The sequence below is a fragment of the Indicator indicator genome, chromosome 9 (assembly GCF_027791375.1).
Source record: "Indicator indicator isolate 239-I01 chromosome 9, UM_Iind_1.1, whole genome shotgun sequence".
NCBI lineage: Eukaryota > Metazoa > Chordata > Aves > Piciformes > Indicatoridae > Indicator > Indicator indicator.
Genome location: NC_072018.1, coordinates 32,000,941 through 32,016,045, shown reverse-complemented (window position 1 = coordinate 32,016,045; position 15,105 = coordinate 32,000,941). Strand labels below are relative to the sequence as shown.

Genomic DNA, 15,105 nt, shown 5'->3' with positions numbered 1-15,105 from the left:
CAAAAGAGAAGCAACCCCCAAATCTCTAGGACTGTCAGATGAGAAGAGCATTGCTGACAGGAATAATAGCATGACAGGACTGAGAGAGAAACCCTAAGAGAGCACACCAGGAGGTGCTGTTTTTCTCCAGGAAATCTTTTTGCATCCTTCAGACCTGCAAGAATTCAGAATCACAGAACCCTTTTGGTTGGGGGGGGAAAAAAAAAAAAAAGACCTCTAAGATCATCAAATCCCAAGCACAGTTTCACTCAGGCAATAACAAATTGTGAGCTGTTGTCAGTTTCCCAGAGGCTGCTCACTAACCTGGGCAGACATATCAATCAGTTTGGGGAGATTCAGCTGGCTTCCTTCTTCTGTTTTCAAGTAATCCAGCAGACACCCTGCAAAAGAGGAGAGACTGAATAAGTCTATAGCTTGCTTTCCCTGCTGCTTGTTGGAATATATGCAACAAATCCAGCCTGACATTCTCTGCATTGATATGCCCTGGTATCATACAGGCTGGGAGAGGAAGGGATTGAGAGCAGCCCTGCAGAGGAGGACTTGGGGGTACTGGTGGGTGAAAAGCTGGACATGAGCCAGCAATGTGTGCTCCCAGCCCAAGCATCCAACTGTATCCTGGGCTGCATCCAAAGCAACGTGGCCAGCAGGTTGAGGGTGGGGATTCTGCCTCTCTGCTCTGCTCTCATGAGGCTCCACCTGCCATGCTGTGTCCAGCTCTGGAGTCCTCAGCCCAGGAAAAACATGGACCTGTTGGAGTGGGACCAGAGGAAGCCACAAAAATGATCAGAGGGCTGGGACACCTCTGCTGTGAGGACAGGCTCAGAGAATTGGGGGTGCTCAGCCTGGAGAAAAGAAGGCTTCTGGAAGACCTTTGTGTGGTCTTTTAGTAATTTCAAGGCTTTATAAGTAAGAAGGAGACAAACTTTATACCAGAGACTGTTGTGACAGAAGGGTGTTAAACTAAAAGAGGGGAGGTTCAGACTAGATAGAAGGAAGAGATTTTTTTACACTGAAGATGGTGAAACACTGGCACAGGTTGTCCAGAGAGTGGTAGACATCACACCTTTGGAAACATTTCAGATCAGGTTAGATGGGGCTCTGAGCAACCTGCTCTGGTTAGACATGCTCCTGCTTATTGCAGAGGGGTTGGATAAGGAGACCTTTAAACATCCCTTCCAACCCAAACTATTCTATTATTCTAGTTTGTGATAAATCTATCTTCACCTGGAAAAAAATTGGAGGAACAATAATGAGTGTTTGCTGAAGCATCTTCCACTGAGAAAGTTCCCAAACACAGCCCATTTCCCAGCTCTATCTTGCAGAGAGCTTTTGCAAACCTCCTGACATTCACCACTCAAAGCCTTATAGACAACTGGGGAAAAAAAAAAAATAAAAAAAAATAGACAGACAATTTCACCCTGAGGGGAGTAAAAGCCTGAAAGAGAATTCCAGTAGGAACAGTGGAGATGAGAACTTTTAATACTTTTCAGCACCACCATTCTGGTGCAGTAGCTTTTGAAACAGGGGACCACAAAAGGCAGGATTTAGTGGCCCAAGAAGTCCATTCATGCAAACAAACTTCTGGATCACTTCAGTCTTTCTGCTTCCAGATGTGGTACAATGTCCTCCTCCCCACTCCTCATTGTATATGGAGGTACCAGGGGGCTCATTGACCCAACAAAAACCTCAGTGAGGCTCTTTACCATTGGCCATGTACTCTGTCACAATGTAGATTGGCTGCTTGGTGACTACTGCATACAGCCGGACCAGTTTGTTATGCTGGAGTCTCTTCATCAAGTTTGCTTCTGCCAAGAAAGCCTCAGGATCCATACTGCCCTCCTTCATGGTCTTCACAGCCACCTTGATGTTGTTCTTGTAGTAGCCTGCAGAGAGATGGGTAATGATGAGCTGAGGAATTTCCACCTCTCTGTGGGCTCTATCCATTAGGAGCAGAAGAGCTCTGGGGTCAGGGAACAGAAAACCACAGCCACAGCTTTCACTCTCTCAGAAAGAAATCTAAATGCCAGTGGGCACTGAACAGCCAGTAGGAATGAGAGAAGGGAGAGGCAGATGGATTCATAACCGTGAATCCATCTGGCTTCATCAGGGATCATCCTTGCTCTGGGAGATGGACACTCATGCATTGAGCACATCCTCACACAGTCATCCCAGCCTTGCAAGGCTCCTCTGGAGTCTCCCACCAGCTGAGTTCTCCAATAATCCAGATGCAATTGAAAAAGCCAGGACTCTGCAGGCAGGATGTTGACAGTCTGATCCTCTCCACAATCTCAATTGCCAAGGCAACAGGCAACCACAAACAGGACAGCAAAGGAAGCAGAGCTCACCCCATAGCCTCTCCCCTGAATAGCAGTGGGCAGGGAGGTGCAAGGGATTGAGATCTAGGTTTTAAAGTGGAACAGGGAAGCAGAAAAAGTGGGGTAGTGTTATCCAGATACTGTGTGCATCTTAGGATCCTACAACCATGCCCAGGATTCCCAGGAAGGATGACAGCATGTCTCAGGAGTTGATATATTCCAATACCTGAAGGGATCCTACAGAAAGGCTGGAGGGGGACTTTCCATAAGGGAGTCTAGCAACAGGACAAGGGGGAATGGTTTTAAGCTGAGAGAGAGTAGGTTCAGACTGAATCTTAGGAAGAAGTTCTTCAGTGCAAGGGTGGAATATGTTGCCCAGGGAGGCTGTGGATACCTCCTCCCTGGGGGTATTCCAGGCCAGGCAGGATGAGGCCTTGAGCAGCCAAGTCCAGTTGAGAGGCATCCCTGCCCATGGCAGAGAGGTTGGAGTAGATGATTTCTGAGGTCCCTTCCAACCTGAGCCATTCTGTGATTATGTAGTTGCTTCAAGACCTCTCACATGCATCTACCTTAAGAAACTCATGCCCTGTGCACACACAACCTGGAGGATGGCACCAACTGCTGTCTGAGTACCCACAAATATATTAACACTTTACAACACACACACACACCCCCCCACACACAGAGCCTACCCTGTCTCAGGGAAACAGCTCCTCTGTTCCTGAGGGTTTTTTCCCTGGAATGGGGAGGATTATACTTACCCATCCACACTTCCCCAAATTGCCCACTGCCAAGTTTCTTCACCAGCTTCAGAGACTCCCTTGGGATCTCCCACTCATCCTGTGCCCAGGGTCTCTGGGGCACCAGGGACTTGCAGGGAGCAGTGAGCCGCTGGCACAGGCCATCCCCTTTCTCTGTATGAGGACAAAGCAGCAGGCAGTTCAGCAGACAGATGGCAGAGCTAACCTCCTCCTCCATCTACACAGGCCAGAAAAAGTCAATCTGTGTGAAATCCATGGCAGGGGGATTGGAGCTAGGTGGTTTTTAAGGTCCATTCTAACCCAAACCACTCTGAGAATCTATTGAACCTCCACAATTGCACAAATGATTTGGATGTTTGGATTCTGGCACCGAGAAAGAACTTGGGTGAATGAAAGCAAAAAGCTTAAAGAAAGACATAGAGGAGCAAATCCTCCTGCCCAGCTAGCCCAAACATCCCTCCTCTGTATCCCTTTCCTATCAGGAGATATCCCTGGTTATAGAGCTGTAGGCAGAGCTTACCCTCTCAATGCCCTAGGATGAAAAGCAGGATATGGATGTCCAAGTTCTGCCTGCAGGAGCACACCTGGCCCATGGGACCACATGGAGTGGTGTGGGTAGCTAGTGAGGCTGTCCTCTTCCTGCCCCCATGCCCACTTTCTTCTTGGTCTAGGAGACAAAGCCAGTAGGGAAGGCAAGCCACTTACGGCTGTAATGATGGATGAGTTCTGGCAGGCTGGGGAAAGTCATCCTGGGGGAGATGTAGTAGCCCCCACCGTCTAAGGAGCGGATCCTGTAGTGCTTGATGATATCCCCATGGGCAGAATCACCATCTCTCACTGACAAGGAATAGGAATCTGGGGAATAAACAGGAGAAGGAAGTGTGAGGACAAATTATAAACTACTCAGGGACTAGCTACCTCCTCTTCCTTTGTCTGCCTCCAGCTGCAGAAACCTCTTCCAGCCCTTGCTGATGTCTTCTCAGGGCAAGTCCCACCAGAATGAAAACTAACAAGCTTCCTTCTCTCTAAGGCAAGTGGAGAGGATAGAAGTTCCTCAATGTTTAGCCAGAGCTGTTGAGGCTTTGTTGAGTAAAACTTGCCTCTGCCATGACCATCACCCCTAAGGAAGAAGCATGGCAATCAATAGCACATTGCCAGAGCAATTAGACATTCAGGATCACACATACAGTACATCAGAGGTTGGAAGGGACCTCAAGAGATCATGGAGTCCATCCCCCCTGCCAAAGCAGAATCACTCAGGGTAGTCTGCACAGGAATACATCCAGGTGGGTTTGGAAAGTCTCCAGAGAAGACTCCACAACCTCTCTGGGCAGCCTTTCCAGTGCTCTGTCACCCTCACTGCAAAGAAGTTTCTCCTCATGCTGAAGTGAAATCTTCTATGTTCAAGCTTGTACCTGTTGTTTCTTATCTTATTATTGTGCCCTGCCAAAAAGAGCCTGGCCCCCTCCACTTGACATCCACCCCTCAGCTATTGATAGACATTGATCAGATCCCCTCTCAGTCTTCTCTTCTCCAGACTAAACAGCCCCAGGGCTCTCAGTCTCTCTTCACAGGGAGATGCTCAAGTCCCCTAATCATCCTCGTGGCTCTCTGTTGGATTCTCTCCAGCAGGTCTCTGTCTCTCCTGAACTGGGGAGCTCAAAACTGGACACAGGATTCCAGGTCTGGTCTCAGCAGGGCAGAGTAGAGGGGTAGAAGAACTTCCCTAGACCTGCTGGACACACCCTTCTTGATGCATCCCAGGATCCCATTGACTCTCTTGGCCACAAGGTCTTGATGGTCTTGTCACAGCTCCATATCTCTCATCTGTGCTCTGTCAACCCCAATCTCCTCCTAACGAAACAAGTGACTGCAGTCTCAGTAGTCTGTAGAAACACAGGACTGACAAGGAGATGAACCACCAGGTAGGTTCAGGAGCAAAATGTCCCTTCTCAGCATCATCCAATGTCCCCATACCCTGAGAGTTTTCTTTTGCAGATCTTAATTGTTGGAGAGGGTCCAGGGAAGGGCCACAAAGATGATCCATGGTTGGACTTGATGATCTTAACCAAAATGATTCTATGATCTTCAGTATCATTAACCATGAGGAAAATGAGATACCTCCTAGGATGGGCTGTGATAGTTGCTGCTCTTAGGCAGCAGAATACATTCCACTGTGGCTGGGACAACCTGATACAAGACAATCACCCTCCACTGCCAGCAGTGAAGGAGGCCACTGTCCTTAGTTTAGACTCATGCTTGGCCCTGAAGGTCAAATGTTGCTGATCATATCAAAGTGAGAGAGGTGGTAGAGGAGGAAGACACCAAAAAATATTTTTTTTTCCAAAAATTCTGCAAGTTTCTGCTGCAGGGAAGAGAAAAACTTCTCCAGGACTGCATAGGTGACTCTCCTTTTGCCAAAAACTAACATTCCCCTGGGGAGAAGAAAAAAACCCTACACATCCTTTTGAAAAGCCTCTTTTGCTTATCTGTGTTCCTGCATCTCTGTCACAAAGTATGATGACAAGAACCACCCCTACCACAGCCTAAACTACACATACTAGTAACAGCACGAGCAAAAGCTTTCCCCTCCATATCCCCAGCTCCCTGCTGCAGCCCTGCTGAGCCTAGCAAGTGCTGGTTTGCTCAGTCAGATAACACACAGGGTCTGGAAGGTTCTCCAAGCTGTGGCAGTAGCAAGGAGCTTCCCTCAGCTCTGTGGAGCTCACCTTTGCTGGTTTCACTCTCTCGGACCAGGAAAGAGCCAACTTTGTTACCAGGAGACAACAGCAGCCGTTCAGCATCTTTTCTGCTCAGAGTTTTAAAATACCACCTGGGAGATAGGAAAGGTACAATCATTTCTTGAAAAGGAAAAGGTCTAAAAAAAAAAACAAAAACAAAAACCCAAACCCTGGATTCTTTCCAGTTGGTTCCTTTGGTCACCATTACGTTCATGAAACCGTGAGGGGTATTTTGTATCAGCAAATAGAGGTTTTGTCTGCTGGAAAGTGGTAGTAATCGACTGGGTTTGGTAGAGTTACACCAGATTTCAGTCATTGTGGCTTTATTTCACAGAATGCCAGGCTGGAAGGAACCCCAAGCATCATCTGGTCCAACTTTTCCAGGTGACAGTGTAGCTGAAATGAGATGGCCCAGCACCGTGTCAAGCTGAGTCTTAAAACCATCCAATGCATGGGAATCCACTGCTTCCCTTGGGAGATGATTCCAATGTCTGACTGTTCTCATGGTGAAACGTTTTCTTCTGGATTCCAATAGGAATCTCCTCAGGAGTAACTTGTACCCACCACCCCTTGTCTTTCCCATGTGACTCCTCATAAGAAGGGAGCCTCCATCCTCCTGGTAGCCACCCTTTATGTACAGGTCCATGGCAATGAGGCATTCCCTAAGCCTTCTCTTCTCAAGGCTGGACAAACCCAGCTCCCTCAGCCTTTCCTCACAGCACAGGGCTTCCACTCCTCTGACCATTCTCAGCCTAGCAATACAGCCAGAGCAGAGAGTAGATGGTGTGTGCAGCACCTTGCATGGGAGAGAAGGCAAAGCTCAGCCTGAGCACAGCCTCTGAGGCACACAGGGACTCACAGCTCTCCTGGCGAGGGAGTAAGCCCTGAGCAGTGCCCAGGCAGGCTGTGAGTAAAGCAGGTACATGGGCTGGAAGCTGAGCACAGGATGCATAGCACCAGTTAAAGATACCTTTGGGATACAAGGAGACTTTATGTCACAGCCACTTTTCCATGTGCTGCTACATACTTGCTGGATTTATCGAAGGCTGAGTCAGGCAGAGGGACTGAGCCTTGATGCTGCACCTCTACTTGGCTCTCATGAGTCCCCACCTGCAGTGCAGTGTCCAGCCCTGGGCTCCTCAGCACTCCTCAGGAATGACATGGACCTGTAAGAGCAGGTCCAGAGGAGGCCACAAAAGTGATCAGAGGACTGGAACACCTCTGCTGTGAGGACAGGCTGAGAGAGTTGGAGTTCTTCAGCCTGGAGAAGAGAAAGCTCTAGGGAGACCTTATTGCAACATTTCAGTACTTAAAGGAGGCTTATAAGAAACATGAAGACAATCCTTGCAACAGGCCAAAGAGTGGTGGATTTGAACCAGAAGAGGAGAGATTTAGAATAGATAGAAGGAAGAAATTGTTTGCACTGGGGGGGGGTGAAACAGGGACACAGGTTGCCCAGAGAGGTAGTAGATGTCCTGTCCCTGAAAACATTCTAGGTGAGTTTGGATGGGGCCATGAGTAACCTGCTCTAGTTGGAGATGTCCCTGCTCACTGCAGCATTGTTGGACTAGATGCCCTTTGAAAGCTCCTCTCAGCACAAAGGATTCTATCATGCACAGGATGTTTATTCTGGTGCATGTTTTATAGCCATCATAAACCCTTCTGGTTCAAGTCTTTCTTACCCTCTTCTTTGCAGGGAGCCAAAAATGAATGCTGTGTCTGTGCTAATGAAACAAACAGTGCCAGGCTGTGGGCTTGGGCACTGGCACTCAGCTGTCTTCCTTATTAAGTTGTTAGTGTGGTCTGTGGCAGACCCAAGACCTGATCCAATGCATTCCTTCCCAAGTGATTCCCCAGTCCCAGATTGCACACAGGAACCATCTTGGAGGCTGAGAAAGTTTAACACTGTGCCTGTGGGTGGACAATGGGATCCTGGGGTGCATTCAGAGGAGTGTGTCCAGCAGATCCAGGGAGGTTCTCTTCCCCCTCTACTCTGCCCTGTTGAGGCCACACCTGGAATATTGCATCCAGTTTGGGGCTCCCCTTTCAGAGGGATAGGGATCTGCTGGAGAGAGTCCAACAGAGAGCTACAAGGATGACTGGAGCACTGCCCTATGAGGAGAGGCTGAGAGCCCTGGGGCTGGTTAGTCTGGAGAAGAGAAGGCTGAGAGGGGATTTAATAAATGTTCATAAAGATCTAAGGGCTGGGGGTCAAGAGGCAGGGGCCAGGCTCTGCTCACTTGCACCCTCTGATAGGACAAGGGGTAATGGATATAAACCACAGCACAGGAGGTTCCACCTCAACATGAGGAGGAACTTCTTCACTGTGAGGGTCACAGAGCACTGGAATAGGCTGCCCAGAGAGGTTGTGAAGTCTCCTTCTCTGGAGACTTTCAAGCCCCATCTGGATGCATTCCTGTGTGACCTGTGCTGGATTCTCTGGTCCTGCTCTGGCAGGGGGGTTGGATTTGATCTCCAGAGGTCCCTTCCACCCCCTAACATCCTGGGATCCTGTGATGGTCCCTGGCACTGCAAATTTCCCAGTGCAAACCTAACCTTTATGTTCTCTCCCTACAACACTTCTTTTCCACAGTGGATGCAACCAACAGGATCGAAGTCTTTTCTGCCTTGCCCTGTAGCTATCTCATCCTCCCTCTTTCACACCCACATCGTGCTTCAAACTTCTCCAGAACTCTTGGGCAGCATTGCTGGGGCTGATGAAAGACCTTTTGCTGTCCAGCCCAGCAGTGACACCTTCACAGTGGCAAATAGAGCTGTTCCCATAGCTTGCTGAGAGAACACTGCATCAGTGTTTGGCATTCAGAAGCTCACACACTTACTTTTCCTCTTCCAAACTGTCTACTTGTGCCACAAAGTTGCTGGGGATGTAGCCTTTCCTCCCACTGCTGAGGGACTTGGCCAACCACCAGTCCCCCTCGCTGCAAAGCAAGCAGAAGACAAAATGTGAGTGCCTGGAGGGAGTTTCATGTCAAGCTAAGGCAGGGGTTATGGATTGGTTTTTTTTTTTTTTTCCTACTGAAAATAGGCCAACACTCCTTAATCCATTCTACAGCTCCCTTTTTATTTTTTCACCACTGTTGGTCTCTCAGGGACTTCTGGAGTCTTACCACAAACACAGAGGAAGTACAAAGTGGTCACAGACTCAAACCTCTGCTACTTGCCCCAGGTGAGAGGAGAGACATTTGGGTCACCATGGAATTTATTTTGCCTTTCTCACATAGGAGCAGCAGGGCTCCTCCTTTCTGTTCCTTCCTTTGCAGAACACCTCACTGCTTCACTCCCCCACCACTGACTCTTCCATCAGCCATGACCCCACCCAGCAGCCTCCCCTGCCCCATGGGTCCCAGCCAACAGCATCTGGGTGAGAAATATCACTTCTGAATACCACTTGACAGAGAGATCAAGTATGGAGCAGCCCTGTAAAGCCAGATAACCTCCTTAAGACCACCTCTGCTCTGTTATGGAGTGGACAGATGAACTACCAACCTCTTCTCTCATGAGCTTGAGAAGAAAGTGAAATGAAACCACCAGATTCTGTCCCTTCCTCTGACTACACCCAACCCACATCCTTTAAAATAGCACAATTAGCACAAAATATGAAAGAGGAGTTAGGTTTTATCGTTGTTATTTGTGCTACTTCTGCACCCACGCACACCAGCAGCGAAAAAGGTCCCAGAAGTATCCAGGCAGGGACATTATCTGACCTAAAAGTATCCATAACCCAAAGAAAACACATAGTTGTCACCTTCTCCACCTTGCAGAGAAAAGAAAGCTCCCAGAGCCATACTCTGGACAAAGCTAAGGCACAGGCACAGCTCTGATGAGCTGAAAATTGATGTTTCATCCCAAGGTCTATCCTTTCCAAGCTTCACCATGCTCATCTTTGAACTCCTCTTTGGCAGCAGGTCACTTACTTGGAGAGGACTTGGAGCTTCTCTCCCTTGACCAGCTGCAGGTCACGGTCACTTGAGGCAGGGAAATCATAGAGTGCAATGACAATCAAGTTATCTGAAAGAAGAAACAGCACCACTGAATCCAGTGGATTCCCTGGTGGGGACAGGATTCACACTGGGATGTTCAGAGCAGTTCATGCCCCACAGACAGGGGCTGTCACCTTCCCTGTCCCCCAAAGGCTAAGCTTCCCCCCACCCCCAGCTTTCTTATCCACTTCAGCCTCTGCTCGGGGGCTAAGCTGATTCACTGAAGTGTTTCCTGTGGATGTGTTCTTCAAGCAGTCCAGACCCCCTCACACAAAACCCCCAAGGTTCATGGGGAAGAAGAAAGGTCCCAAATAACCTGTCAGTGCTTGGTTTGAGTTCTGCATGGTGATAAAGTAAAACTGCTGTAGCAGTTTCCCACAGTGGCTCTGGGATTTGAGTGAAAAAGGTGAGGCTTTCTTGATTAAAAAAGGTAAAAAGTTGTCTCAGTTTTAGTTATTTGAGCCCAGTGCTAGGATTTAACTCTCTTTACAGATGCTCCAGATTCAACCTGTATCTTGCCATCCCTTTTACACACTTGCAGATGTGCCACTGTGTTTAAGCTTTGTTGTCACTTTCAACTCATCACTTCTATAGGGCCTGGCTGCTCCATTTGGCTGAAATTCATCAAATCAGAATCTTTTGGGCTGGAAGAGACCTTTATGATTCTTGAGTCCAATAATTAACCCAGAGCTGCTGGGTCACCACTAAATCATGTCCCTAAGCACCATATCTAGACATCTTGACAGCTGGTGACTCCACCACTTCCCTGGGCAGACTGTTCCAGGGCTTGATAACCCTTTCCATAAAGAAATTTTTCCTAATGTCCTACCTAAACCTCTCCTGGTGCAACTGGAGGCGGTTTCCTCTTCTTCCATTTCTTGTCACTTTGGAGAAGAGACCCAACTCCCCACCTTACTGCAACCTCCTCTCAGGTAGTTGTAGAGAGTGAGAAGATCTCCTCTGAGCTTTCTTTTCTCCAGAAACAGAGCAGAATCATTCCCAGGGATCCCTTTCCCTGGCCCTATGCACTTTGCATGCTTCAGACCACAAAAACAGTGTTCTGGGTCTCCTGTTTCTCTTGCAACCCACCCGGACTGAGGTTGTGAGCCAATCTGTGTCCTCATGCCTTACTTTACCATGGTACTTACACTCCAGCCATGCTGATCGAGCCTAAATGAACTTTCACTCTCTGCTGCATGCTGGTTGTGCTGTGTGTCACAAAGCCACCACTTGGTACATGTGTCACCAGGCTACTAATCCATTTTGGGACAGCTCTCTGTGGGCCGGAGCTGAATTTCTTCCCCAAAAGGGTTGCCAAACCCTAGAACAGGCTGCCCAGGGAAGTGGTGGAGACACCACCCTTGGAGGGATTTGAAAGATGTGTAGGTGTGGTGCTGAGGGCCATGGTTTAGTGGTGATCCGTCTGAGTTGGTTTAACAGCTGGGTTTGATGATCTTAAAGGGTTTGATGATCTTAAAGGGTTTGATGATCTTAAAGGCCTTTTCCAACCTGAATGATTTGATGAATTTGATGAATTGCTGCCTTTGCCTGCTCAGGTTGTGTTGGTGCTGTTGGTGCTGTTCACATGTGCTCTGTAGGCTCACAGTTACTGAAGTAGAATTGGACAGCTATTGAGGGGCAGCTCAGACTTTATAAAGAGGATCAGAATACACACAGAAACAGAAAAATCAAACCAAAACACAGTGGTAGGAAAAAAAATGAAGAAAAAGAAAAAGGAATAGAAAAAGGAAAGAAAGGAAAAGAAAATGAAAAAGAGAAATAAAAGGAGAAAGAAATAAAAGAAAAAGAAAAAGAAAAAGAAAAAGAAAAAGAAAAAGAAAAAGAAAAAGAAAAAGAAAAAGAAAAAGAAAAAGAAAAAGAAAAAGAAAAAGGAAAAGGAAAAGGAAAAGGAAAAGGAAAAGGAAAAGGAAAAGGAAAAGGAAAAGGAAAAGGAAAAGGAAAAGGAAAAGGAAAAAGGAAAAGAAAGAAAAGAAAAAGAAAAAGAAAAAGAAAAAGAAAAAGAAAAAGAAAAAGAAAAAGAAAAAGAAAAAGAAAAGGAAAAGGAAAAGAAAAAGGAAAAGGAAAAGGAAAAGGAAAAGGAAAAGGAAAAGGAAAAGGAAAAGGAAAAGAAAAAGAAAAAGAAAAAGAAAAAGAAAAAGAAAAAGAAAAAGAAAAAGAAAAAGAAAAAGAAAAAGAAAAAGAAAAAGAAAAAGAAAAAGAAAAACAAAAAGAAAAAGAAAAAGAAAAAGAAAAAGAAAAAGAAAAAGAAAAAGAAAAAGAAAAAGGAAAAGGAAAAGGAAAAGGAAAAGAAAAAGAAAAAGAAAAAGGAAAAGGAAAAGGAAAAGAAAAAGGAAAAGAAAAAGGAAAAGAAAAAGAAAAAGAAAAAGAAAAAGTAAAAGACAAAGAAAAAGAAAAAGAAAAAAAAAGAAAAAAGAAAAACAAAAGACAGGAAAATAGAAAAAGACAAAGAAAAAGAGAGAAAGAGAAAAATTAAAAAGAAGACAGGGAAAGGAAAAAAGAGGAAGAGAGCTGAAGGAGAGCAGGAGGTGGGGGAAGGGTTTGTTTTGTGCACAGCCTCATTAACACACCGAGAGCATGGACAGTCTATTATTAGCATGCTTCAAAACAGGCTGTCAAGCCACAGTCTCTGTATGACCTTTTCAAATAATGCCACCAGCAAGAGAGCCAGACTGGCCCTTTGTCATCCCAGATAAGGTGTCTCTAGGGCAGCCTGGCTTTTGTCAGGGCAGTGTGGGAGGAAACGTAGCATTGTAAACTGAAGCCCTGAGCATTCCCCTTCTGGCTTGTGAGGAGGGACTTGGAGATCCATGAGAGGTCTCAGCAGAGCCTTACTAAGGAGATGGAACATCTTCCTTATGAGGAGAGACTGAGGGAGCTGAGGCTCTTTAGTCTGGAGAGGAGGAGACTGAGGGCTGACCTCATTCATGTTTATCAATATGGAAAGGGCGAGTGCCAAGAGGATGGAGTCAGGCTCTTCTTGGTGATGCCCAATGACAGCACAAGGGACAATGGGTGGAAGTTAAGGCATAGGAAGTTCCATGGAAACAGGAGGAAAAATGTTTTCACTGTGAGGGTGACAGGAGACTGGAACAGGCTGCCCAGGGGGGTTGTGGAGTCTCCCTCTCTGGAGATATTCAAGACCTGCCTGGATGTGTTCCTGTGTGATCTGGTACAGGTGATCCTGCTCTGGCAGGGGGGTTGGACTGGATGATCTTTTGAGGTCCCTTCCAGCCCCTAACATTCTGTGATTCTGTGAAAAGGATGATCAGTCACAAGGAAGGATCTTTTGAAGTCTTAAAATAGTTTGCACAACTGGGGGCTTCCCCCTGGGGGATCTCAAAGTGTTTGGGCTTTAGAAATGCACCCAAACTCTTGTTGCCTCCTTGAGAAAGTTACTCTCATACAGCTTCAAAGACATGGAAGGTTTTTTGGGCATATGCCTACTGCATGGTGTCCACAACAAACATGCTTATCCACACCATGCTGTCCTGCTCCTCTTGAAAGTGAAAGAATCATAGAATCGTGGAATCACAGAATGGTTTACACTGAAAGGGGCCTCCAAAAGTCATCCAGTTCGACATCCCTGCAGTCAGCAGGGACATCCCCAACTAGATCAAGCTGCCCAGGGCCTTGTCAAGTCTTGCCTTGAATATCTCCAGGGAAGGGACCTCAACCACCTCCCTGGGCAACCTGTTCCAGGGTTCCTAACATCCAATCTAAATCTGCTCCTCTCTAGTTTGAAGCCATTGTCTCTTGTCCTGTCACTGCAGGCCTTTGCAAACAGTCTCTCTCCGTCCTTCCTGTAGCCCCCTTCAGGTACTGGCAGGCTGCTATTAGGTCTCCCCAGAGCTTCTTCTCTTTCAGTCTGAACAAGCCCTCGTAGCAGAGCTGCTCCAACACCCTGATCATTTTCATGGCCTTCCTCTGGACTCTCTCCATCAGGTCCATGTCCTTCCTATATTGACACCTGCACACAGTACTCCAGGTGAGGTCTCACCAGAGCAGAGTGGCAGAATCACCTCTATAACAATGCAGTGCTCACACTTTTTCTTTTCAAGCCAGAAGGAGATGTGTAAACATCTACAAGCACAGAGCAGCACCAAAACAAAAATGAGAATCCATTTGGATTTAAAATTCTCCAGAAAATAACATTAAAAAGGTAGCTTTGATCTTGAAGCAACTGACAGAAGTATGAATAAATGAAACAAAAACCAAACAGGGGAGAGGGAGAATGAAGAAGAGCAAATATAGCAAGGACAAGAAGGGACAGAGTGCCTGGAGAGCAGACAGGCAAAAAGGGACCTGGGGGTGCTGGTTGACAGCAGCTGAACATGAGCCAGCAGTGTGCCCAGGTGGCTAAGAAGGCCAATGGCATCCTGGCCCAGATAAGGAATAGTGTGGCCAGCAGGAGCAGGGAAGTCGTTCTGCCCTGCTCCTGGTTAGACCTGCTTCTGGTTAACCCTGCACTGGTTAGACCACAGCTTGAGTACTGTGTCCACTTCTGGGCTCCTCAGTTTAAGGAATATGTTGAGATGCTGGAAGGTGTCCAGAGAAGGGTGACAAAGCTGAGGGGGGGGGGGTCTGGAGCACAGCCCTGTGAGGAGAGGCTGAGGGAGCTGGGGGTGTTTAGCCTGGAGAAGAGGAGGCTCAGGGGAGACCTCATTGCTGTCTACAACTACCTGAAGGGAGGTTGTAGCCAGGTGGGGGTTGGTCTCTTCTCCCAGGCAACCAGCAGCAGAACAAGAGGACACAGTCTCAAGCTGTGCAGGGGGAAGTTTAAGTTTGATCTCAGAAGGAAGTTTTTCCCAGAAAGAGAGATTGCCCATTGGAATGGGCTGCCTGGGGAGGTGGTGGGGTCAGCATCTCTGGAGGTGTTTAAGAGTGGATGAGGCACTTAGTGCCATGGCCTAGTTGATTAGATAGGGTTGGGTGATGCACTGGACTTGATGATCTTGGAGGTCTCTTCCAACCTGGATGATTCTGTGATTCTGTTTCCTGCGGTGGGAAAATGCAACCAGCACCTCTTATCCCCTTCCCAAGGTACGTGTCGAGAGACACTGCGCGCTTAAGTGAGCCAGAAGAAAAGCTCTCTCAGCTGAAGCCAGCAGGAGTTGCAGGCTCATGATGAAAGTGACTCTTCCTGTGCCTGGGTCTGTCACCCCCCCGCCAAAGAGTGCTGATAATACTTTCTTGGCCTATTTGATCAAGTTAGGTCATGAGCGGCTCTGCGGCAGAGGAGCTGTCGGGGCTGCTGGGAGCGACAGCT

The 15,105-nt window shown here is 47.4% G+C and overlaps 1 protein-coding gene across 1 annotated transcript in view; it reads right to left on the bottom strand.

Annotated features, from left to right (window-relative positions):
- BLK (BLK proto-oncogene, Src family tyrosine kinase) overlaps positions 1-15,105 on the bottom strand; it is a 39,817-nt gene that overhangs the window by 7,748 nt on the left and 16,964 nt on the right. Inside the window, exons 4-10 of the mRNA XM_054383686.1 lie at positions 9,753-9,846; positions 8,658-8,756; positions 5,806-5,909; positions 3,782-3,931; positions 3,077-3,229; positions 1,704-1,883; positions 304-380 (exon numbers count right to left, since the gene is read on the bottom strand). Of these exons, the coding sequence (XP_054239661.1) occupies positions 304-380; positions 1,704-1,883; positions 3,077-3,229; positions 3,782-3,931; positions 5,806-5,909; positions 8,658-8,756; positions 9,753-9,846 (857 nt within the window). The remainder of the gene's footprint in view (positions 1-303; positions 381-1,703; positions 1,884-3,076; positions 3,230-3,781; positions 3,932-5,805; positions 5,910-8,657; positions 8,757-9,752; positions 9,847-15,105) is intronic.